The sequence below is a fragment of the Podarcis cretensis genome, assembly GCF_951804945.1.
Source record: "Podarcis cretensis genome assembly, chromosome: 13".
Lineage (NCBI taxonomy): Eukaryota > Metazoa > Chordata > Lepidosauria > Squamata > Lacertidae > Podarcis > Podarcis cretensis.
The window spans coordinates 42,947,166-42,966,033 of NC_137182.1; the positions used below are offsets into that span (position 1 = coordinate 42,947,166).

Sequence of the window (18,868 nt, forward strand, 5' to 3'; positions counted from 1 at the left end):
TTAGAAGGAACAAATCAGACGCCACAAGAAAATACGAGGGGGAATAAAGAATTGGGAAGTCTCTTCTCTTCCCCCACAGCCCCCATAGATGTGTACTTCCATCCTTTCCTAGCTCTGAAGCTCAACAGTCTGGCACTATAGTACTATTGCTGTAGTTGCTGTACTGAGGTTGAGGGTAGGCAAGTAAGTTTATCTGTCCCTTCCAGTGCTGTATGGGAGAACGGGTGGTGTCGGTTCATGCACACAAGTTTATCTGCCCCTTCCAGCGCTGTATGGGAGATCGGGTGGTGTCGGTTCATGCACACAAGTTTATCTGCCCCTTCCAGTGCTGTATGAGTGAAAGGGTGGTGTCAGTTTATGCACACAATGAGATAAGCAGCTTCGGATCTGAATTTTGCTCCTCTTTCCAAGATATTCTGAGCTGTTAGGCAGTCTCTTCCCATCACAGCTGAGATAGGAAATTAATTCGAACAGCAGTTACCAGCATGGCACTCATGAGTGCCTGGGTGCCCTGGTATGGTGCCCACAAAAGGCCTCAGTAAATATCCCCTCAAAATCCACTGGCTCTGTACAAAGTGTGTAACAAATATTGGAAATGTAAAGAAAAAGAGGGAACATTTTATCATATGTGGTGGGAGTGTAAAAAGGTGAAATGCTTCTGGGAAATCATATATAATGAATTGAAAAAAATGTTGAAATATATATTTGTAAAGAAACCAGAGGCATTTCTGTTAGGCATGGTTGGAAGTGAAATAAATAGAAAAGAACGTAAGCTTTTTTTATATGCTGTAACAGCTGCAAGGACATTATTGGCCCAAAAATGGAAACAAGAAGAGATACTGTAGCACCCTGCTTGTGGTTAACGCTTAGCTGGAATGAAATATTCAACGCAGCAATAGAGAAATTAAAATAATAATTTATTTGTCAGACAAATAAATATGAGGCACAGTGGTATATGGTTACCAAGCTCTGGCCTGGCCTCCTGCCATTCTGGCCAGCACTTATATTTCCTTAATCCAGCCCCCTTGCTCCTCCTGTGGCTGCCTCTGTCCAATCAGCCTGGTTGAAATTCCTATTGGCTGTTTGCTAGAACCAATCACAAAAGATACACCCATTTCCTTTTGCCCTTTTATGGGAAATAAAAGCTATATTTATAATTGGCAAACAAGTAGCCATTAACCTCTACAAGGCACCTTAATTACCAAATCACCTTTGCCCCCTTAATTCTAAAATAGAGCAGATGGCTAAAACAGATGGTGGCTAATTCTATTTTAAACAGGTATCAAAGATCTTTTGTACGCATCATCAATGAAAGATCTCCTTCATTGGAGGTTCCTTTAAACAAAAACCTGACAACCATCTGTCTAGAGTGCTCTGATGGTGCTTTCTTGGTTGGCAAGGGGGGGCTAGGCTGGTGGCTGATGGCCCCTGTGATCTCCTCCAACTATATGAAATAAGAATCTAGCATAAGGATTTAACATTTCTTAGCTTCTAATTCCTTTGCATAATTACATTTAAGCCAATATATTTTTAATACATAATATATAATTTTTTTATAAGCAAAGACGTTTTCGAAGTAAGAAAAAACTTAAAAACACTTTCTTTCCCTATTTCCATTAGCTCTTGCCCTTAGGAAAATGTGGCTCAAGTCTCTAATGGGAGGCACAATAATTCTTACTATTTACCAACTTAATTGTAGCTTAATTGTACTCTGCAACATGCAAGGTCAGTGACCTCGCTCAGCCTTTTATGACCGCAATAAACCAGAGGGCCTCTCTGGCGAAGAGGATGAACATCTGCCAAAATCTTAGCCAGCCTAGTTCCTGCCTGGCATGAATCATTTGTGAATTTGAACTCATTTTTAAGATACAACCTTGATCAAAAAATATAAGCTTGATAAAAATGCAGGCTTATGATTAGATGCCTCATTACCAATGATGGAAGAATGGAGAATGAAATTAATGGACTATGCAGAACTCGAGAAATTAACAGGAAAGATCCGAAACTGACGGAACCATAGGTTCACCGAGGACTGGAGTAAATTTGTAGATTATTTGAAAAGTAGATGCGATGAACAAATAATGTTTGTTGGTTTGCAAGAAGCTCTGTGAAGAATTAATATTAAAAATATTGTTAAAAAGGGAGTAGGGAGGAGGAAGGTTATCATTATAAGACAATATAAAATTAGGAAATGCGTAAAAAAGAATCAAAACGGAGGATTGTCAGAAGAGCTGAGGGAAGTCCAAAAAAGAATGTATTTGTGAAAAAATGTGTGCTATGTTCTTATAATTTTGTATTGTAAAATTAATAAAATATTATTTAAAAAAACAAAACAAAACAAAAAACAAAATCCACTGGCACAGCCTCTCCATTTAATGGGGCTTCAGTATTGAAGGCCCACTCTTTAATATGTTCTGAACAAGGGAGAGGTGCAAAGAGCTTCTCTTTGTGAGCAAGCACAGCAGTGATGGATGTCAGTGTTTTTGCCACACTGAGCCTTCAAAAAAGCATTAGTTTCCAGCAAAATCTGGATCTTTCATTTCCCAAACAGCCATTTCCTAAAATCACAAGGCAAACTGCTTTTAAAACTTATCAGCCTGTCAAATACAATTTATATTCCTTAGAAGGGGTGGGTGGGTCTCCTATCAAATGGAGAGAGAAATAGATAGAGAAATATGTCTTCACAAGGAGAAGGTGTTTGCTTCGTCTTTAAAGCACCTCACAATTAATTAGTAATCATTTACCTTTGGAATTATATTTGGCTCTGGCAGGTATATTGTGTTAAAGCATTGAGACAGTTTTCCAAGACATCAGCAAATTCTGTTAATTATTTCATTTTCATAAATAATAAAATAAGTAAATAGAGTAAATAAATGATCAATTTGTGAAATCTTCTGATCTAACTGAATACATTGCTTTCTTTTCCTAGAATCAAGCACCATGCCAGAGATAGTCCCTAAGAACAAAGCCCCAGGGGTTGATTTCTGTGGGGTAGATGAATATTACTACATTGTCCGCTCAGACCTGGGCTGCTACATGAGGTCCACCAATTTCAATGAGGGCAAAGACCTCGAAGTGTTTAGCCTGCACAGTTCCTGCCAGGGAGGAGATCACTACTTAGCCCATGAGGATGACCTATTCTACATCATCAAAGGAGAAAACTATCGCCGTGTCTGCAACATGAATAAAGTCTCGGATGCTATAGTATACAGCCTCCATCCCAACTGCCGCGGAGGGGACCATTACCTCTCAGCCTTTGGATTCTTCTATATCATTTTCAAGAAAAGAGGGGTTTACCGTCGGATCAGTAATATGAATGAAGATAAAGATGCAGTTGAATACACACTTCACCCAACTTGCAAGGATGGTCTCTATTACTGGGGCATCAAGAATTACTATTACTTTGTAAAACCCCATGATGAAAGGGGGGTCCAGTACTATAGATGCACCAACTTCCACGAAAATGTGGATGCTGAAACATACTCCTTCCATAGGGATGTTGTGAACATGCTCCCTGGAGGAATGGCTATTACCTATGGTCCAGCTTATGGTAGATGGGAACCTATCAAGACCATCTCCAATGAGTCCAGCACTCCCATTGTATGGAATAAGAAGATCACCAAGAAAGTGGGATACAACAAGAAGAAGATGACCAGTGTGGAGCACAACTGGAAGGTTTCCATGACTGGCTCATATCAGTCGGGTGCACTCACTGAAGCCATTGCCAAGTATCAGTTCTCTCTCACTGCTGAGTATGGTGGGAAGAGGGTCAACACAGAGCAGGAAAACTGGAATGAAGCCACTGAGATCGAAGAAGCTATTAGTGTAACCGTGCAGCCCTATGGCAAGATGTACATATGGCAGTTTGAGATGGGCTTGGGCAAGGAAGCGGTCTTGTTCTGCCATGATATAAAATTTAGTGATAATTCTACTCCACCTACAGATATTCCTTTACCACCTTCTGATAAGTGAAAAATGTTAGACCGAAAGGCACCCTCAAACGCTTCCTCTCTATTATAAAATCTGATTGATTACTATGATTGATTACTATTGATTACTATATTTAGAAAATATAGAGCTCTCCTGAGCTAAGGGGGAATTCGCTGAGCATAGCTGTCAACCTTTCCCTTATTCCGAATAGGATTCCTCGCAAGAAAAGGGAAACGTTGACAGCTATGTCGCTGAGTGGTATATAGAGATGCAAAAGCTAAAGACCAAGTGAGATTAATGATTATTAGACATATTATATACTCTCATATAGACATATACATCTTGATAGGCTACATAGATATACTTGTCCAAGTTTCTGCAAAACTCCTTAGGCTACAGCTAGAAAAGCATATCCTAGTTCAGGGGTCAGCAACCTTTTTCAGCCATGGGGTGGTCCACCGTACCTCAGACCATGTGGTGGGCAGGGCTATATTGGGGAGTGGTGAACAAATTCCTATGCCCCAGAAATAACCCAGAGATGCATTTTAAATAAAAGGACACATTCTATCCTTGTAAAAACATGCTGATTCCCGGACTGTCCGCCGGCCGGATTGAGAAGGCGATTGGGCCAGATCCGGCCGCCGGGCCTTAGTTTGCCTACCCCCATCCTAGTTTGTGCACAATGCAGGTAACAAAGGCTGAATGACTTCCGGATGAGCTACTATTTATAAGCTATAAATCCCTTGCTAAATTTGTTCCTTCATTTTGCTTTGTATTTGCTGAACTCTGCAACCTGTCCCACTGTTATACAAATAAAATAAAATGAAGAATCAATGGTTTAAAAATGTGTTCTGTGCACTTTTTACACTTGTGTACAAACTGATTTTCAACATATATTTTGCAGAAGACACAAATACATTCTTCCTTTTCCAGAAGATTTGAGGGTTGGCCTAGGACAGGGGAGGGTCCAGGGGCCTGATCCAACCCCTCCTCAGCAACTTTTTATGTCGCCTTCCCAACCCTAGATCCCACTAATTTGGCAACAGCAAAACCAATCTAAAGATCAGACACAGTGTTCAGGTGGTCAGAGAGATTTATACATGTGTCCTGTGTTCACAGGCGTGAGAGTGTGAGGTGACCACAGCCACTTTGGGTCACTCACCAATGGCATTCTGGTCCTGGGAGGCTGCCTAAGGTGAATGTGCCCTTATAGCTAAAAGCAATAGCTCTTTTAGCCCTGCCCCCTCACTGTCCTAGAGGCACAAGAAGGAACATTTCTCTTTACTCTGGTTGCCATTTGATTACTAGCCCTAATTCAAATGCTGGTTTTGACTCATGTGGTTCAGAATCTCAGTACCTCAAGGACCTCCTCTTCCCATAAAGACTGCCTGAGCTCTGCAGTGATCACTTGTGTTGGTTTCTGCTCTCTTCACTGTGCAGCGAAAGGCTTGTCACAAGACAATGTTTACATTCCAGTCAGAGTACTGTTGGAGTTTCCCACGGGAAAAGGGAGGCTGGATGTGACGTACACTGGTTTCCTGTTTTTCACTGTTCTCACACAGTGTGATTCTCTCCGTGCTTCAGAGGAGAGAGGATGCCTTTTCTGCTCCGGCAGAGTCAAGATGCATTTCTGTAATCTACCAGCTTTGAAATGTAAATAAAGCAATATAGAGTATGAGCACGTATTCCTCATCATTCCGCTGTGCACTTGGAAACTGCTAATCAATATTTTGGTTATGGCCCAGAAGAAAGACGCAGTCATCTGAGTGCCGGCAAAAGGATCGGAATGCAGAAGGACGGATCGGACGCTATCTGCTCTGCGCGTCAAGATGATTGATGAGGTATGTGCTACTGCTCCGGGCAGCCTGCCAGCATCTAATTAATGGCTTTATGGCTGGACTTTGAACTTTTAAAGCCGTTTGCCGGACACAGGCAACGGATCAAAGGAACAGCTCCTATGCTGGGGAAATCGAAAGTAACTTTAGAATGTGCATTTGGGCTGAAGCAGCTGCTGATAACAGTGACGCAGCATGATTTAGGGCAGCAGAGAGAAAGCTGTTTTGAACTTGCCTTTGGAATGAGGCTTGAAGCAGCAGAGATGCAGCTTGTATAAAGCAGCTTGTTTAAAGCAGCAGAGATGACGCAGAAGGCTAATGCCAGAGTCATGATGGCCCTTCAGGATGCTTGTGGGATTCCCAAGCTCAATAAGAAAAATTATGCGGACTGGGTTATCTATGCAGAGGCTATTCTGTGGAAAGAGGGTCTGTTTGAAGTTATTACAGACACCCCCCCAGCTCCAATTACAGATGCATGGAAAGCTATAGATTCCAAAGCAAGGGGAACTCTTACATTGATAGTATCCCCAGAAGAGCTCTGTCTATTGCGTGATAAGACCTCAGCCAGAGAAATTTGGGGTGCTTTGAGAGAGGCTCACTTGAGGACAGAAGCTGGATCTACCACGTTTTATTTTAACAAGCTGCATAATATGGCTCTTGCTGAAGGTGGAGATGTGCGTACACATCTGATGGAGATGCAGAATCTGAGACATGAGCTGCAACAGAGAGGACTCAACTTTCCAGAGGCTGTGTATTCCTTCATGATACTACAATCTTTGGGTTCAGGTTGGGAGTCTCAGAGCTCAGATTGCTGTACAGCCTACCGCTCAGCTGACAGTGGATTATGTTACTGCCGTGATTCAGAATGAAGCAGCTCGCCGGGGTGCTAGCTGCATGGGAAAGGGGGAGTCTTCACAGACGTCATCCCAGAGTGCAGTGGAACCACCAGATGGCGCCAAAGCTTTGAAGGCAGTGAAATGCTACTCGTGTGGATGTCTAGGCCATATGAAGAGGGAATGCAGATATCCCAGGGCCAAGACAGAGCAGCGCAGCGAAAGCTCATCGCGTGGAAAAGGCCAGAGCAAAGGCAAAGGTCCAGTGTCCAGGACAACGCAGCACAAGGCAATGGTCTCACGCTTCACTCCAAAAGTTACAGAGGTCCAGAAGACGTCTAGATCTTTCTTCGTTGTTGATTCGGCTGCAACCCACCACATGTGCAACGATAAGCGACTGTTCGTGTCTTTTACACCGCAGGAAGGTGCGATTCACCAGGCGGATGACCACACAATTCCCAGTAAAGGCTACGGAACTGTTGTTCTTCACAGTTTGGACTTATCGATACAGAATGTACTTTATGTGCCAGATGCCAAACATAATTTGCTCAGCGTTGGACAGCTGAATGAGCGGAACATTGACGTTTCCTTTAAGAACAAAAGGTGCATCATCACAAAGAAAAATGATTATGTATTGTATGCTGAATATGTTGATCGTTTATATGTTTTGTATTATGATGATGTTGTGCAGGATGACACTTGTTGCATTGCAGGTTCCAACAAAAGTTTGCATGCAGAATGTATTCATGATTTTCATCGAAAATTTGGTCATTTGAATTTTGAGGCAGTATCTAAAATGCCTGCCTTGGTTGAAGGTATGACTATTAAACCCTGCAGGTACCACATGAAGTGCAAGGCATGCGCAGCAAACAAGGTGAAAATGGCTGCGAAAGGTAAGGTGTCTAGTAGGCAAGCTACAGAACCATACCAAATTGTTCATGCTGATTTGGTTGGACCACTAGCGCCCTCTTTGGGAGGAAATAGGTACTTCATGGTTCTTATTGATACATTTTCCAGGTATATTTATGTGTACAATCTCAAGCAGAAATCAGAGGCTTTTCCTAGGTTCAAGGAATTCTGTGCTTGGTTGGGAAATGTGCATGGTAAGAAGATAAAAATTCTTTTCACAGATCGCGGGGGAGAATTCACTTCTCAGCAGTTTGAAGCTTTTCTGTCTGAGAAAGGAATTCAACACGATTTGTCTAGTCCTCGCTCGCCATGGCAGAATGGACTTGCGGAACGAGCAAATCAGACATTGCCTCAAGGGTTAAAAACTTTGCTACATGATGCAAATCTTCCAGAGAGTTATTGGGCCGAAGCTCTCTCATGTTTCACTTACAGTTATAATCGCAGGTTATCTTCAGCGATTGGTTGTACCCCCTATGAGAAGATGTTTGGCAAGAAACCATACATCAAACACATGAAAATTTTTGGTTCTGACATGTGGGTTCACTCACCACAAACCTCCAAGTTAGACAAGTGTGGTTTGCATGGTATCTTTCTAGGTTATGAGAAAGGTTCTTACAGAATAAGGATGACTGACTCTAAGACTATTAAGCTCACAAGAAGTGTTGAGTACAATGCCAAGTGGGGGGAGAATGTGGGAATTTTCCAATGTTATCCTGATGACAGTGATGAGACTGAGGATAGTCAAAAGCAACCACAGCAACCCACACCCACTGATGAAAGTTCTGATTCTGAGTCTGAAACTGAATCAGGTGATTCAGAGGATTTCAAGAGTGCGAAAGCCTCTATGCGACCCTCTGAAAGCTCTGATCAAGAATTGGAGGAACCATTGTTCACAATAGGTCGCTTTTCTCCAAAGAAGGAAGAGGAGAGTGTTGAAGACCTAAGGCTAATTCGCAGGTCACAAAGAGCCACAAAAGGCAGACCTCCAAAGAGATTTGCTGATGAGTTTGCTAAGGTAGCAGTAACAGCTGTTAAAAGCTCCAAGAAGGTATTTGAACCTTCAAGTTTCCAAGAGATCCAGGATTTGGATTCAAAGGAAGCTGAACCATGGTTAAATGCCATGAAGGCTGAGCTTGATTCCTTGGAAAGGAACAAAACATGGGAACTTGTTCCAGTAGTTCCAGGAATGAAACTGCTTGGAAGCAAATGGGTCTTCAAAGCGAAGACTGATCAAAATGGCAAGATAGTCAGACACAAAGCCAGATTGGTAGCCAGAGGTTTTGCACAGGTACCAGGTGAAGACTATCACGAGACCTACTCACCCACAGTGAGGTATGAAAGCATTAGGCTTATGCTCAAGCTAGCTGCAGAGGAGAATCTACACATTAGTCACCATGATGTGAATACAGCTTTTCTGTACGGATCTCTAGGTGAATCTCTTTATATGCTTCCACCTGATGGCGTACAGGTAAAACAGGGATTTGTTTGTGCTCTGAAAAAATCCCTTTATGGTCTCAAACAAAGTGCACAGTGTTGGCACACAAAACTCACTGAAGTATTGTTTTCTCTAGGTTTTAAGCAAGGGAAAGCTGATCCATGTGTATTTGTCAAAGAGGAGGGGCAAAAGAAACTGTATTGCTTGTTTTATGTTGATGATCTTTTATTCTTTTGGGATGATGTCACAATGTACAATAACGCCCTAGCTCAAATGAAAGAACACTTTGACATGAAAGATCTTGGTGAGGTAAACAACTACCTATCTCTGGAAATAGAGAGAGATCAAGATGGTAACATTCTAGTACACCAGTCACGGAAAATTGCTGATGTGTTAAACAAACTAAACCTGATGGATGCTAACCCTGTAGACACACCGATGATAACAGGTTATCAGGTAGATGACACTGAAGAAGCATTTTCTGACACTACACTGTACAGAAGTGTGCTAGGCAAGCTAAACTTCATTGCCAGATGTTCAAGACCAGACATTGCTGTTAGCTGTAATTTGCTAAGCAGACAAGTCAACAATCCTACTGTTAAGGATTGGAAAGCTCTGAAACGCATAGCGCGGTATTTGAAAGGCACTATGCATTACAGACTGAGATTTAACAATCAGAAGTCTGGTGGTCTTGAGATATTTGCAGATGCAAGTTTTGGAAGTGACACTACAGACAGGAAAAGTACGTCTGGAGTTTGCTACATGTACAATCGGGTTCTATTTGATTGGTCATGCAAGAAGCAAACAACAGTTAGCTTAAGTACTTGTGAAGCTGAACTGAATGCACTGTCTTATTCACTTAAAGATTGTGAATGGTTGTTACAATTGTGCAAAGACATGAAAATTCCTGTCAAATGTCCAATCCAGGTTTACCAGGACAACAAAGCATGTTTGGCTTTGCTGAATTCTGAAGGTTGTAAGCAAAGCACGAAGCACTTGCAATTGAAGGTGCAACATGCTAGGGAACGTATTCAGAAGGGTCTCGTAACGGTGTCCTATATGCCAGGTAATGAAATTCCTGCTGATGTATTGTCCAAGATTGTATCAAGGGATCAACACTGTACCTATGTGCAGAAGTTGGGTTTGTACTGATAATGTACGAACACGCTGCCCAGTGGTGTTCACAGAAAGGGGGAGGATGTTGGTTTCTGCTCTCTTCACTGTGCAGCGAAAGGCTTGTCACAAGACAATGTTTACATTCCAGTCAGAGTACTGTTGGAGTTTCCCACGGGAAAAGGGAGGCTGGATGTGACGTACACTGGTTTCCTGTTTTTCACTGTTCTCACACAGTGTGATTCTCTCCGTGCTTCAGAGGAGAGAGGATGCCTTTTCTGCTCCGGCAGAGTCAAGATGCATTTCTGTAATCTACCAGCTTTGAAATGTAAATAAAGCAATATAGAGTATGAGCACGTATTCCTCATCATTCCGCTGTGCACTTGGAAACTGCTAATCAACAACTTGAAGCCCTTGTCTGTGTGCCCCCTCCAACAGAGGTGCCAAGGGGGGCAGCAAGAGAAGAGGCCTTGCCAGTGGTAGCCCCTGGTTGTGTAGTGCTCTCCCTCATCAGGCTTGCCCACCGCTGATGTTATTAGCTTTTGAATGCCAGGCAAATACATTTTTCTCCCACTTCTGTTTCTTTGAATGGATGCAATATTTATTTATTTATTTATTTATTTATTTATTTATTTATTTATTTATTTATAGAAATAATATCCCACTTTCCTCCTCCTAGGTCTCAGGTTGTCTTTAACAATAAAATGTACCATATACACAATTTAAAACATCACTTAAACTTCCAAGATTTAAAACCTCAAGAATTTTAAATCTCTCTCTCAGAAAAGAAAAACAACCACCAGCAGTGGCCATTTTAACCTTCTGAGAAGCATTCAGGAAGCAAAGGCCCTCTGAAATAAAACAGCTTTGACAACACCTCTGAAAGTCAGTAGGGAGAGTGTCTGCCTAACTTCTTGTGGCAGGACGTTCCATAGAGTTGGGCCCACAACACTGTAGGCACAACTCCTTGTTGACATGAGACACACTTGTGGTCCATAGAGAAGCATTAACCATGCTTCCTCCAGTGATCTCAGGGATACCTCAGGCTATTTCTGAGGTATCCTGGATGTAAAGTATTCAGGGATTTGTACACGAATACAAGAAGCTTGAGTACAACAACTCTGAACCAAGCCCGTAGCTGATGCAAAGTCAGTGGAGGTCTTTTAACAGTGATGCCATGTGTTTGGGGTGTTCTTGGTGGTTTCAGGGTCTGAGACATTTTGGCATGTAAGATGTCCCCCAAAATAGCTCCCCCATTTCCACCAGGCAAGAATGGGTGAAGGAAGACTTGCATCAGGGAGAAGGGTACTAGAAGGGAAGAAATGTTGACAGCTGCTGCCTCAGTGCATCCTGCCGCCTAAGGCAGTCGCCTCACCTTGCCTCGTGAGTGGACCAACTCTGTTCTGTCTTTGTGAACACTTTCAGTTGGGGAAGGATAGATCTCCTTATTGCATTGTGGGTAGACGAACACTTAAAATTTTTATGTTTGGCTTTATTGCATCCGGTTGAGATTTATGGCGTTTTTCCTGGGGCCAAAGAACATGAGATGCAAAATTAGAAAGCGCATCAGGATTTGTACTTATATAATAATGAAGTAATTGAAAATCAACATACAGACACTCCCGCTTATTAGCCTTAGGAAGCAGGTTTTCCTTTGCGCCTCAGAGAAACCTAACTTACAGAGGTGTTGTGGGGAGAAAGCGGAATTGGGGATCTTCCTGGACAATAGAAGCTTAGATCAAAACTATGTTCTGCACATCCCAATCCCAAAATGGGGAGAGACTCCGGTGGTTCCTGTGCTTACCCAGAATTCACTTAATAAAATTCATTGGAAGTTGTAAATCACTTGTACATACACCCATTCAAATGTTATACAATTAATTGCAAGATTACTTCATTATCTCCCCCAATATCCTCTTTGTGAGATGAGGGGTTGAGAAATACGTATTCCCAATATGGCCACAGCATACATGTGTAAAAATGCATTCAGGTTTTATTATTATTTATTAAAACTCTATATCACCCTTCATCCTCAGATCACAGGACAGTTCACCTTATAAAAACATAAGAATACATGACATAAGGTAAAGGTAAAGGTACCCCTGCCCGTACGGGCCAGTCATGTCCGACTCTAGGGTTGTGCGCCCATCTCACTTAAGAGGCCGAGGGCCAGCGCTGTCCGGAGACACCTCCAGGTCACGTGGCCAGCGTGACGAAGCTGCTCTGGCGAGCCAGCACCAGCGCAGCACACGGAAACGCCGTTTACCTTCCCGCTATAAAGCGGTACCTATTTATCTACTTGCACTTAGGGGTGCTTTCGAACTGCTAGGTGGGCAGGAGCTGGGACCGAAAGACGGGAGCTCACCCCGCCGTGGGGATTCGAACCGCCGACCATGCGATCGGCAAGCCCTAGGCACTGAGGTTTTACCCACAGCGCCACCCACGTCCCACAATACATGACATACTAACAAGCAAAACAATATCCACCCCAATTTAAAAAGCTATAGATTGTTTAACTAGCCAAAGGTTTGGGAGAAGAGGAAGAGCATTTAATTCGGATCTCTTTGAAGCATGGATTTTACAGACCTGGGATTTAAGCCGTATGGAAAAGCTAACTGCAGTACAAGGAGAACATCGTACTGAGGGGGAAGGGATATTCATTTCTTATTAAATGGTTTGATTTTATGGAATATGCACAATCCGCTGAACATGCTTTCTGCCCACCAGGATCACATGGACTATTATGGAACGATTCATTTGTTTGACCACAACATTGGAAAATGGTAGATATTCTAAGTTCCGCTGATGCTATATTTTTGTTCCTGGAAGACTCTGCACTCTGAGAAGGGGAGTGGGAGGGTTTTCTTGTGGTTGTGTCTCTGCTTATTATCTGAAAAAAAAAATCAAAAAAATTTTTTTTAGTTCCAATGTAGGAGGAGCGGTGTGTAGTTTCTCATTAACCCATAGCCTCTTCTATCCTATTTAAGTAGCAAGTGTTCACACATTTCCATCATTCTCCACCAAGAGAAGCAGCTGCCACCTACTACAAAAGTTTCTGTGCAAATACTGGTAAGTCTTGGAGGGATACTGGGCAGGAGTGGAGAGAAACTACTTTAGAATTTGGGGCATAAGGAAGAGAGTACTTTTTGGTGGACCTGCGGTCTAACTACCTCTTTATACTTATAAAGGATATAATTATAAACTCTAAGGTTTTTATTTCAGCAATAACAGTACAAGTAAATGAACTCCCTTCATTTACTCAGTCTCCTCTAAATGTCATGAAACACCTTGCAGGATGAGATCATGATGTGATCCAGAGGCAGAATCCCCATTCCTGCCAGATTCTGAACTCATATGCAACATCTTGGGTTTGGACGGGGCCCATGGGTATCTTTGAGAACGCAGATGGGACTGGAAGGGGGTTCTGGGTAGGGGAAGGATTTAGCAACAGAGAAGCCAGAGCTCCCTGGAACATTTCTTTTATAAATAATTTATAAAGTATATCTTATATTAGGAAAATCCATCCCAACCTCCAGATCTCTTTCAGAATGCAATCCTATACAAACTGAGTGTTTCTTGAGTAGCAAGGTGTACGGCTGCATATAGTCACCAGGAGACAATGGCTATCTCAATGCTTCGTGATCATTTATTTCATAAAGTGGTTTTGCATTGTGTGGAAATGTATCTTCTTTTGCCTATCACTGACTCTGCTGTCAGGCTATTTTAATAGGACCTCTTGAGCTCTAGAGTTATGGCACCAGAAGAGGGAGAGAGGAATAGCCACTTCTTTAGTGTCACGCATAATCTTATAAACTTCTATTATGCCCCTCTTTTTATATTCCTGAATCAAAAACACCCAAATGGTGGAGTTTAGTGGCTGATCAGACTACCAGCCCTTCTTGTGCAGAGTGAGGAAGAGACCCAAGAACACAGGATGTATACGTCACTCTAATGTTTTTATTTAAGCAATAACAGTACAAGTTAAATGAAGTTGCTTTTAATAATACAACAACCATTCTACTAAAACAAACCACGTATTCCAGCAGCTGAGTTTGAATTTAAAAATGACATTCATGCATATTCAAGAACACTTTCCTCTGCCGAGCTGTAGCAAGATCCCAAGGTGTTCCAGGGACTCACCCAGTGCTCCTTTGGAAAATTGAAGACATGGTAGAGACTGTTGTAGCTTTAAGAAATATGATTTATACACATATTTAAACCTTCAGTCTGCATGGAGGGGGTGCAGATCTTACAGCATGGCAATCCCAAGCAGGGATGCTCATCTAGTCTTAACAATCTGCACCTCCTGGACACGTTGCTGTTAGAAGGAACAAACAGACGCCACAAGAAAATACGAGGGGGAATAAAGAATTGGGAAGTCTCTTCTCTTCCCCCACAGCCCCCATAGATGTGTACTTCCATCCTCTCCTAGCTCTGAAGCTCAACAGTCTGGCACTATAGTACTATTGCTGTAGTTGCTGTACTGAGGTTGAGGGTAGGCAAGTAAGTTTATCTGTCCCTTCCAGTGCTGTATGGGAGAACGGGTGGTGTCGGTTCATGCACACAAGTTTATCTGCCCCTTCCAGCGCTGTATGGGAGATCGGGTGGTGTCGGTTCATGCACACAAGTTTATTTGCCCCTTCCAGTGCTGTATGAGTGAAAGGGTGGTGTCAGTTTATGCACACAATGAGATAAGCAGCTTCGGATCTGAATTTTGCTCCTCCTTCCAAGATATTCTGAGCTGTTAGGCAGTCTCTTCCCATCACAGCTGAGATAGGAAATTAATTCGAACAGCAGTTACCAGCATGGCACTCATGAGTACCTGGGTGCCCTGGTATGGTGCCCACAAAAGGCCTCAGTAAATATCCCCTCAAAATCCACTGGCTCTGTACAAAGTGTGTAACAAATATTGGAAATGTAAAGAAAAAGAGGGAACATTTTATCATATGTGGTGGGAGTGTAAAAAGGTGAAATGCTTCTGGGAAATCATATACAATGAATTGAAAAAAATGTTGAAATATATATTTGTAAAGAAACCAGAGGCATTTCTGTTAGGCATGGTTGGAAGTGAAATAAATAGAAAAGAACGTAAGCTTTTTTTATATGCTGTAACAGCTGCAAGGACATTATTGGCCCAAAAATGGAAACAAGAAGAGATACCAATGATGGAAGAATGGAGAATGAAATTAATGGACTATGCAGAACTCGAGAAATTAACAGGAAAGATCCGAAACTGACGGAACCATAGGTTCACCGAGGACTGGAGTAAATTTGTAGATTATTTGAAAAGTAGATGCGATGAACAAATAATGTTTGTTGGTTTGCAAGAAGCTCTGTGAAGAATTAATATTAAAAATATTGTTAAAAAGGGTGTAGGGAGGAGGAAGGTTATCATTATAAGACAATATAAAATTAGGAAATGCGTAAAAAAGAATCAAAACGGAGGATTGTCAGAAGAGCTGAGGGAAGTCCAAAAAAGAATGTATTTGTGAAAAAATGTGTGCTATGTTCTTATAATTTTGTATTGTAAAATTAATAAAATATTATTTAAAAAAACAAAACAAAACAAAAAACAAAATCCACTGGCACAGCCTCTCCATTTAATGGGGCTTCAGTATTGAAGGCCCACTCTTTAATATGTTCTGAACAAGGGAGAGGTGCAAAGAGCTTCTCTTTGTGAGCAAGCACAGCAGTGATGGATGTCAGTGTTTTTGCCACACTGAGCCTTCAAAAAAGCATTAGTTTCCAGCAAAATCTGGATCTTTCATTTCCCAAACAGCCATTTCCTAAAATCACAAGGCAAACTGCTTTTAAAACTTATCAGCCTGTCAAATACAATTTATATTCCTTAGAAGGGGTGGGTGGGTCTCCTATCAAATGGAGAGAGAAATAGATAGAGAAATATGTCTTCACAAGGAGAAGGTGTTTGCTTCGTCTTTAAAGCACCTCACAATTAATTAGTAATCATTTACCTTTGGAATTATATTTGGCTCTGGCAGGTATATTGTGTTAAAGCATTGAGACAGTTTTCCAAGACATCAGCAAATTCTGTTAATTATTTCATTTTCATAAATAATAAAATAAGTAAATAGAGTAAATAAATGATCAATTTGTGAAATCTTCTGATCTAACTGAATACATTGCTTTCTTTTCCTAGAATCAAGCACCATGCCACAGATAGTCCCTAAGAACAAAGCCCCAGGGGTTGATTTCTGTGGGGTAGATGCATATTACTACATTGTCCGCTCAGACCTGGGCTGCTACATGAGGTCCACCAATTTCCACGAGGGCAAAGACCTCGAAGTGTTTAGCCTGCACAGTTCGTGCATGGGAGGAGATCACTACTTAGCCCATGAGGATGACCTATTCTACATCATCAAAGGAGACAACTATCGCCGTGTCAGCAACATGAATAAAGACTTAGGTGCTGTAGTATACAGCCTCCATCCCAACTGCCGCGGAGGGGACCATTACCTCTCAGCCTTTGGATCCTTCTATATCATTTTCCAGAAAAGAGGTGTTTACCGTCGGGTCAGTAATATGCATGAAGATACAGATGCAGTTGAATACACACTTCACCCAGCTTGCAAGGATGGTCTCTATTACTGGGGCATCAAGAATTACTATTACTTTGTAAAGCCCCATGATGAATGGGGGGTCCAGTACTATAGATGCACCAACTTCCACGAAAATGTGGATGCTGAAACATACTCCTTCCATAGTGATGTTGTGAACATGCTCCCTGGAGGAATGGCTATTACCCATGGCTCAGCTTATGGTAGATGGGAACCTATCAAGACCATCTCCAATGAGTCCAGCACTCCCATTGTATGGAATAAGAAGATCACCAAGAAAGTGGGATACAACAAGAAGAAGATGACCAGTGTGGAGCACAACTGGAAGGTTTCCATGACTGGCTCATATCAGTCGGGTGCACTCACTGAAGCCATTGCCAAGTATCAGTTCTCTCTCACTGCTGAGTATGGTGGGAATAGGGTCAACACAGAGCAGGAAAACTGGAATGAAGCCACTGAGATCGAAGAAGCTATTAGTGTAACCGTGCAGCCCCATGAGAAGATGTACATATGGCAATACGAGCTGGGTTTGGGCAAGGAAGCGGTCTTGTTCTGCCGTGATATGAAATTTACGGGTGATTCTACTCCACCTACAGATATTCCTTTGCCACCTTCCAATAAGTGAAAAGAAAAGTGTTAGGCCAAAAGGCACCCTTTCTATTATAAAATATGATTGATTACTATTGATTACTATATTTAGAAAATATAGAGCTCTCCTGAGCTAAGGGGGAATTTGCTGAGCATAGCTGTCAACCTTTCCCTTATTCCAAATAGGATTCCTCGCAAGAAAAGGGAAACGTTGACAACTATGTCACTGAGTGGTATATAGAGATGCAAAAGCTAAAGACCAAGTGAGATTAATGATTATTACACATATTATATACTCTCATATAGACATATACATCTTGATAGGATACATAGATATACTTGTCCAAGTTTATGCAAAACTCCTTAGGCTACAGCTAGAAAAGCATATCCTAGTTCAGGGGTCAGCAACCTTTTTCAGCCATGGGGTGGTCCACCGTACCTCAGACCATGTGGTGGGCAGGGCTACATTGGGGGGGGGGGTGAACGAATTCTTATGCCCCAGAAATAACCCAGAGATGCATTTTAAATAAAAGGACACATTCTATCCTTGTAAAAACACGCTGATTCCCGGACCGTCCGCCGGCTGGATTGAGATGGCGATTGGGCCAGATCCAGCCGCCAGGCCTTAGTTTGCCTACCCCTGTCCTAGTTTGTGCACAATGCAGGTGACCCAGGCTGAATGACTTCCGGATGAGCTACTATTTATAAGCTATAAATCCCTTTGCTAAATTTGTTCCTTCATTTTGCTTTGTATTTGCTGAACTCTGCAACCTGTCCCACTGTTGTTATACAAATCAAATCAAATGAAGAATCAATAGTTTAAAAATGTGTTCCGTGCACTTTTCACACTTGTGTACAAAATGATTTTCAACATATATTTTCCAGAAGACACAAATAAAGGTAAAGGTAAAGGTACCCCTGCCCATACGGGCCAGTCTTGACAGACTCTGGGGTTGTGCGCCCATCTCACTTAAGAGGCCAGGGGCCAGCGCTGTCCGGAGACACTTCCGGGTCACGTGGCCAGCGTGACATCGCTGCTCTGGCCAGAGCCAGAGCCAGAGCCGCACACGGAAACGCCGTTTACCTTCCCGCTGGTAAGCGGTCCCTATTTATCTACTTGCACCCGGAGGTGCTTTCGAACTGCTAGGTTGGCAGGCGCTGGGACCGAGCAGTGGGAGCGCACCCCGCCGCAGGGATTCGAACCGCCGACCTTTCGATCGGCAAGCCCTAGGCGCTGAGGCTTTAACCCACAGCGCCACCTGCGTCCCAAAATGATTTTCAACATATATTTTCCAGAAGACACAAATACCTTCTTCCTTTTCCAGAAGATTTGAGGGTTGGCCTAGGAGTTGGGAGGGTCCAGGGGCCCCCCTCAGCAACTTTTTATGTCCCCTTCCCAACCCAAGATCCCACTAATTCGGCGGCAGCAAAACAAATCTAAAGATCAGACACAGTGTTCAAGTGGTCAGAGAGATTTATGCATGTGTCCTGTGTTCACAGTTGTGATAGTGTGAGGTGACCACAGCCACTTTGGGTCACTCACCAATGACATGCTGGTCCTGGAAGGATGCCTAAGGTGAATGTGCCCTTATTGCTAAAAGCAATAGCTCTTTTAACCCCGCCCCCTCGCTGTCCTAGAGGCACAAGAAG

The 18,868-nt window shown here is 42.5% G+C and overlaps 3 protein-coding genes across 4 annotated transcripts in view; 2 read left to right on the forward strand and 1 right to left on the reverse strand.

Moving 5' to 3' along the window:
* Nucleotides 1–18,868, reverse strand: part of LOC307201264 (angiogenin-3-like) — a 346,417-nt gene that overhangs the window by 58,874 nt on the left and 268,675 nt on the right. The gene's annotated exons all lie outside the window — the stretch shown is intronic.
* Nucleotides 1–18,868, forward strand: part of LOC307201278 (ribonuclease pancreatic-like) — an 86,679-nt gene that overhangs the window by 10,053 nt on the left and 57,758 nt on the right. The window lies entirely within an intron of this gene.
* LOC307201243 (uncharacterized protein) lies at nucleotides 12,821–18,044 on the forward strand. The gene is made up of 3 exons (XM_079950288.1): nucleotides 12,821–12,838; nucleotides 13,046–13,124; nucleotides 16,213–18,044. The coding sequence occupies exons 1-3, from the start codon at nucleotides 12,836–12,838 to the stop codon at nucleotides 17,253–17,255; spliced, it is 1,125 nt and encodes a 374-aa protein (XP_079806414.1). The 5' UTR covers nucleotides 12,821–12,835; the 3' UTR covers nucleotides 17,256–18,044.

What these genes read in the sequence shown, in the direction of transcription:
- LOC307201243 (XM_079950288.1), top strand. An exon ending in AAGTTTCTGTGCAAATACTG is followed by an intron (nt 13,125 to 16,212) that starts GTAAGTCTTGGA and finishes TTCTTTTCCTAG; the next exon opens with AATCAAGCACCATGCCACAG.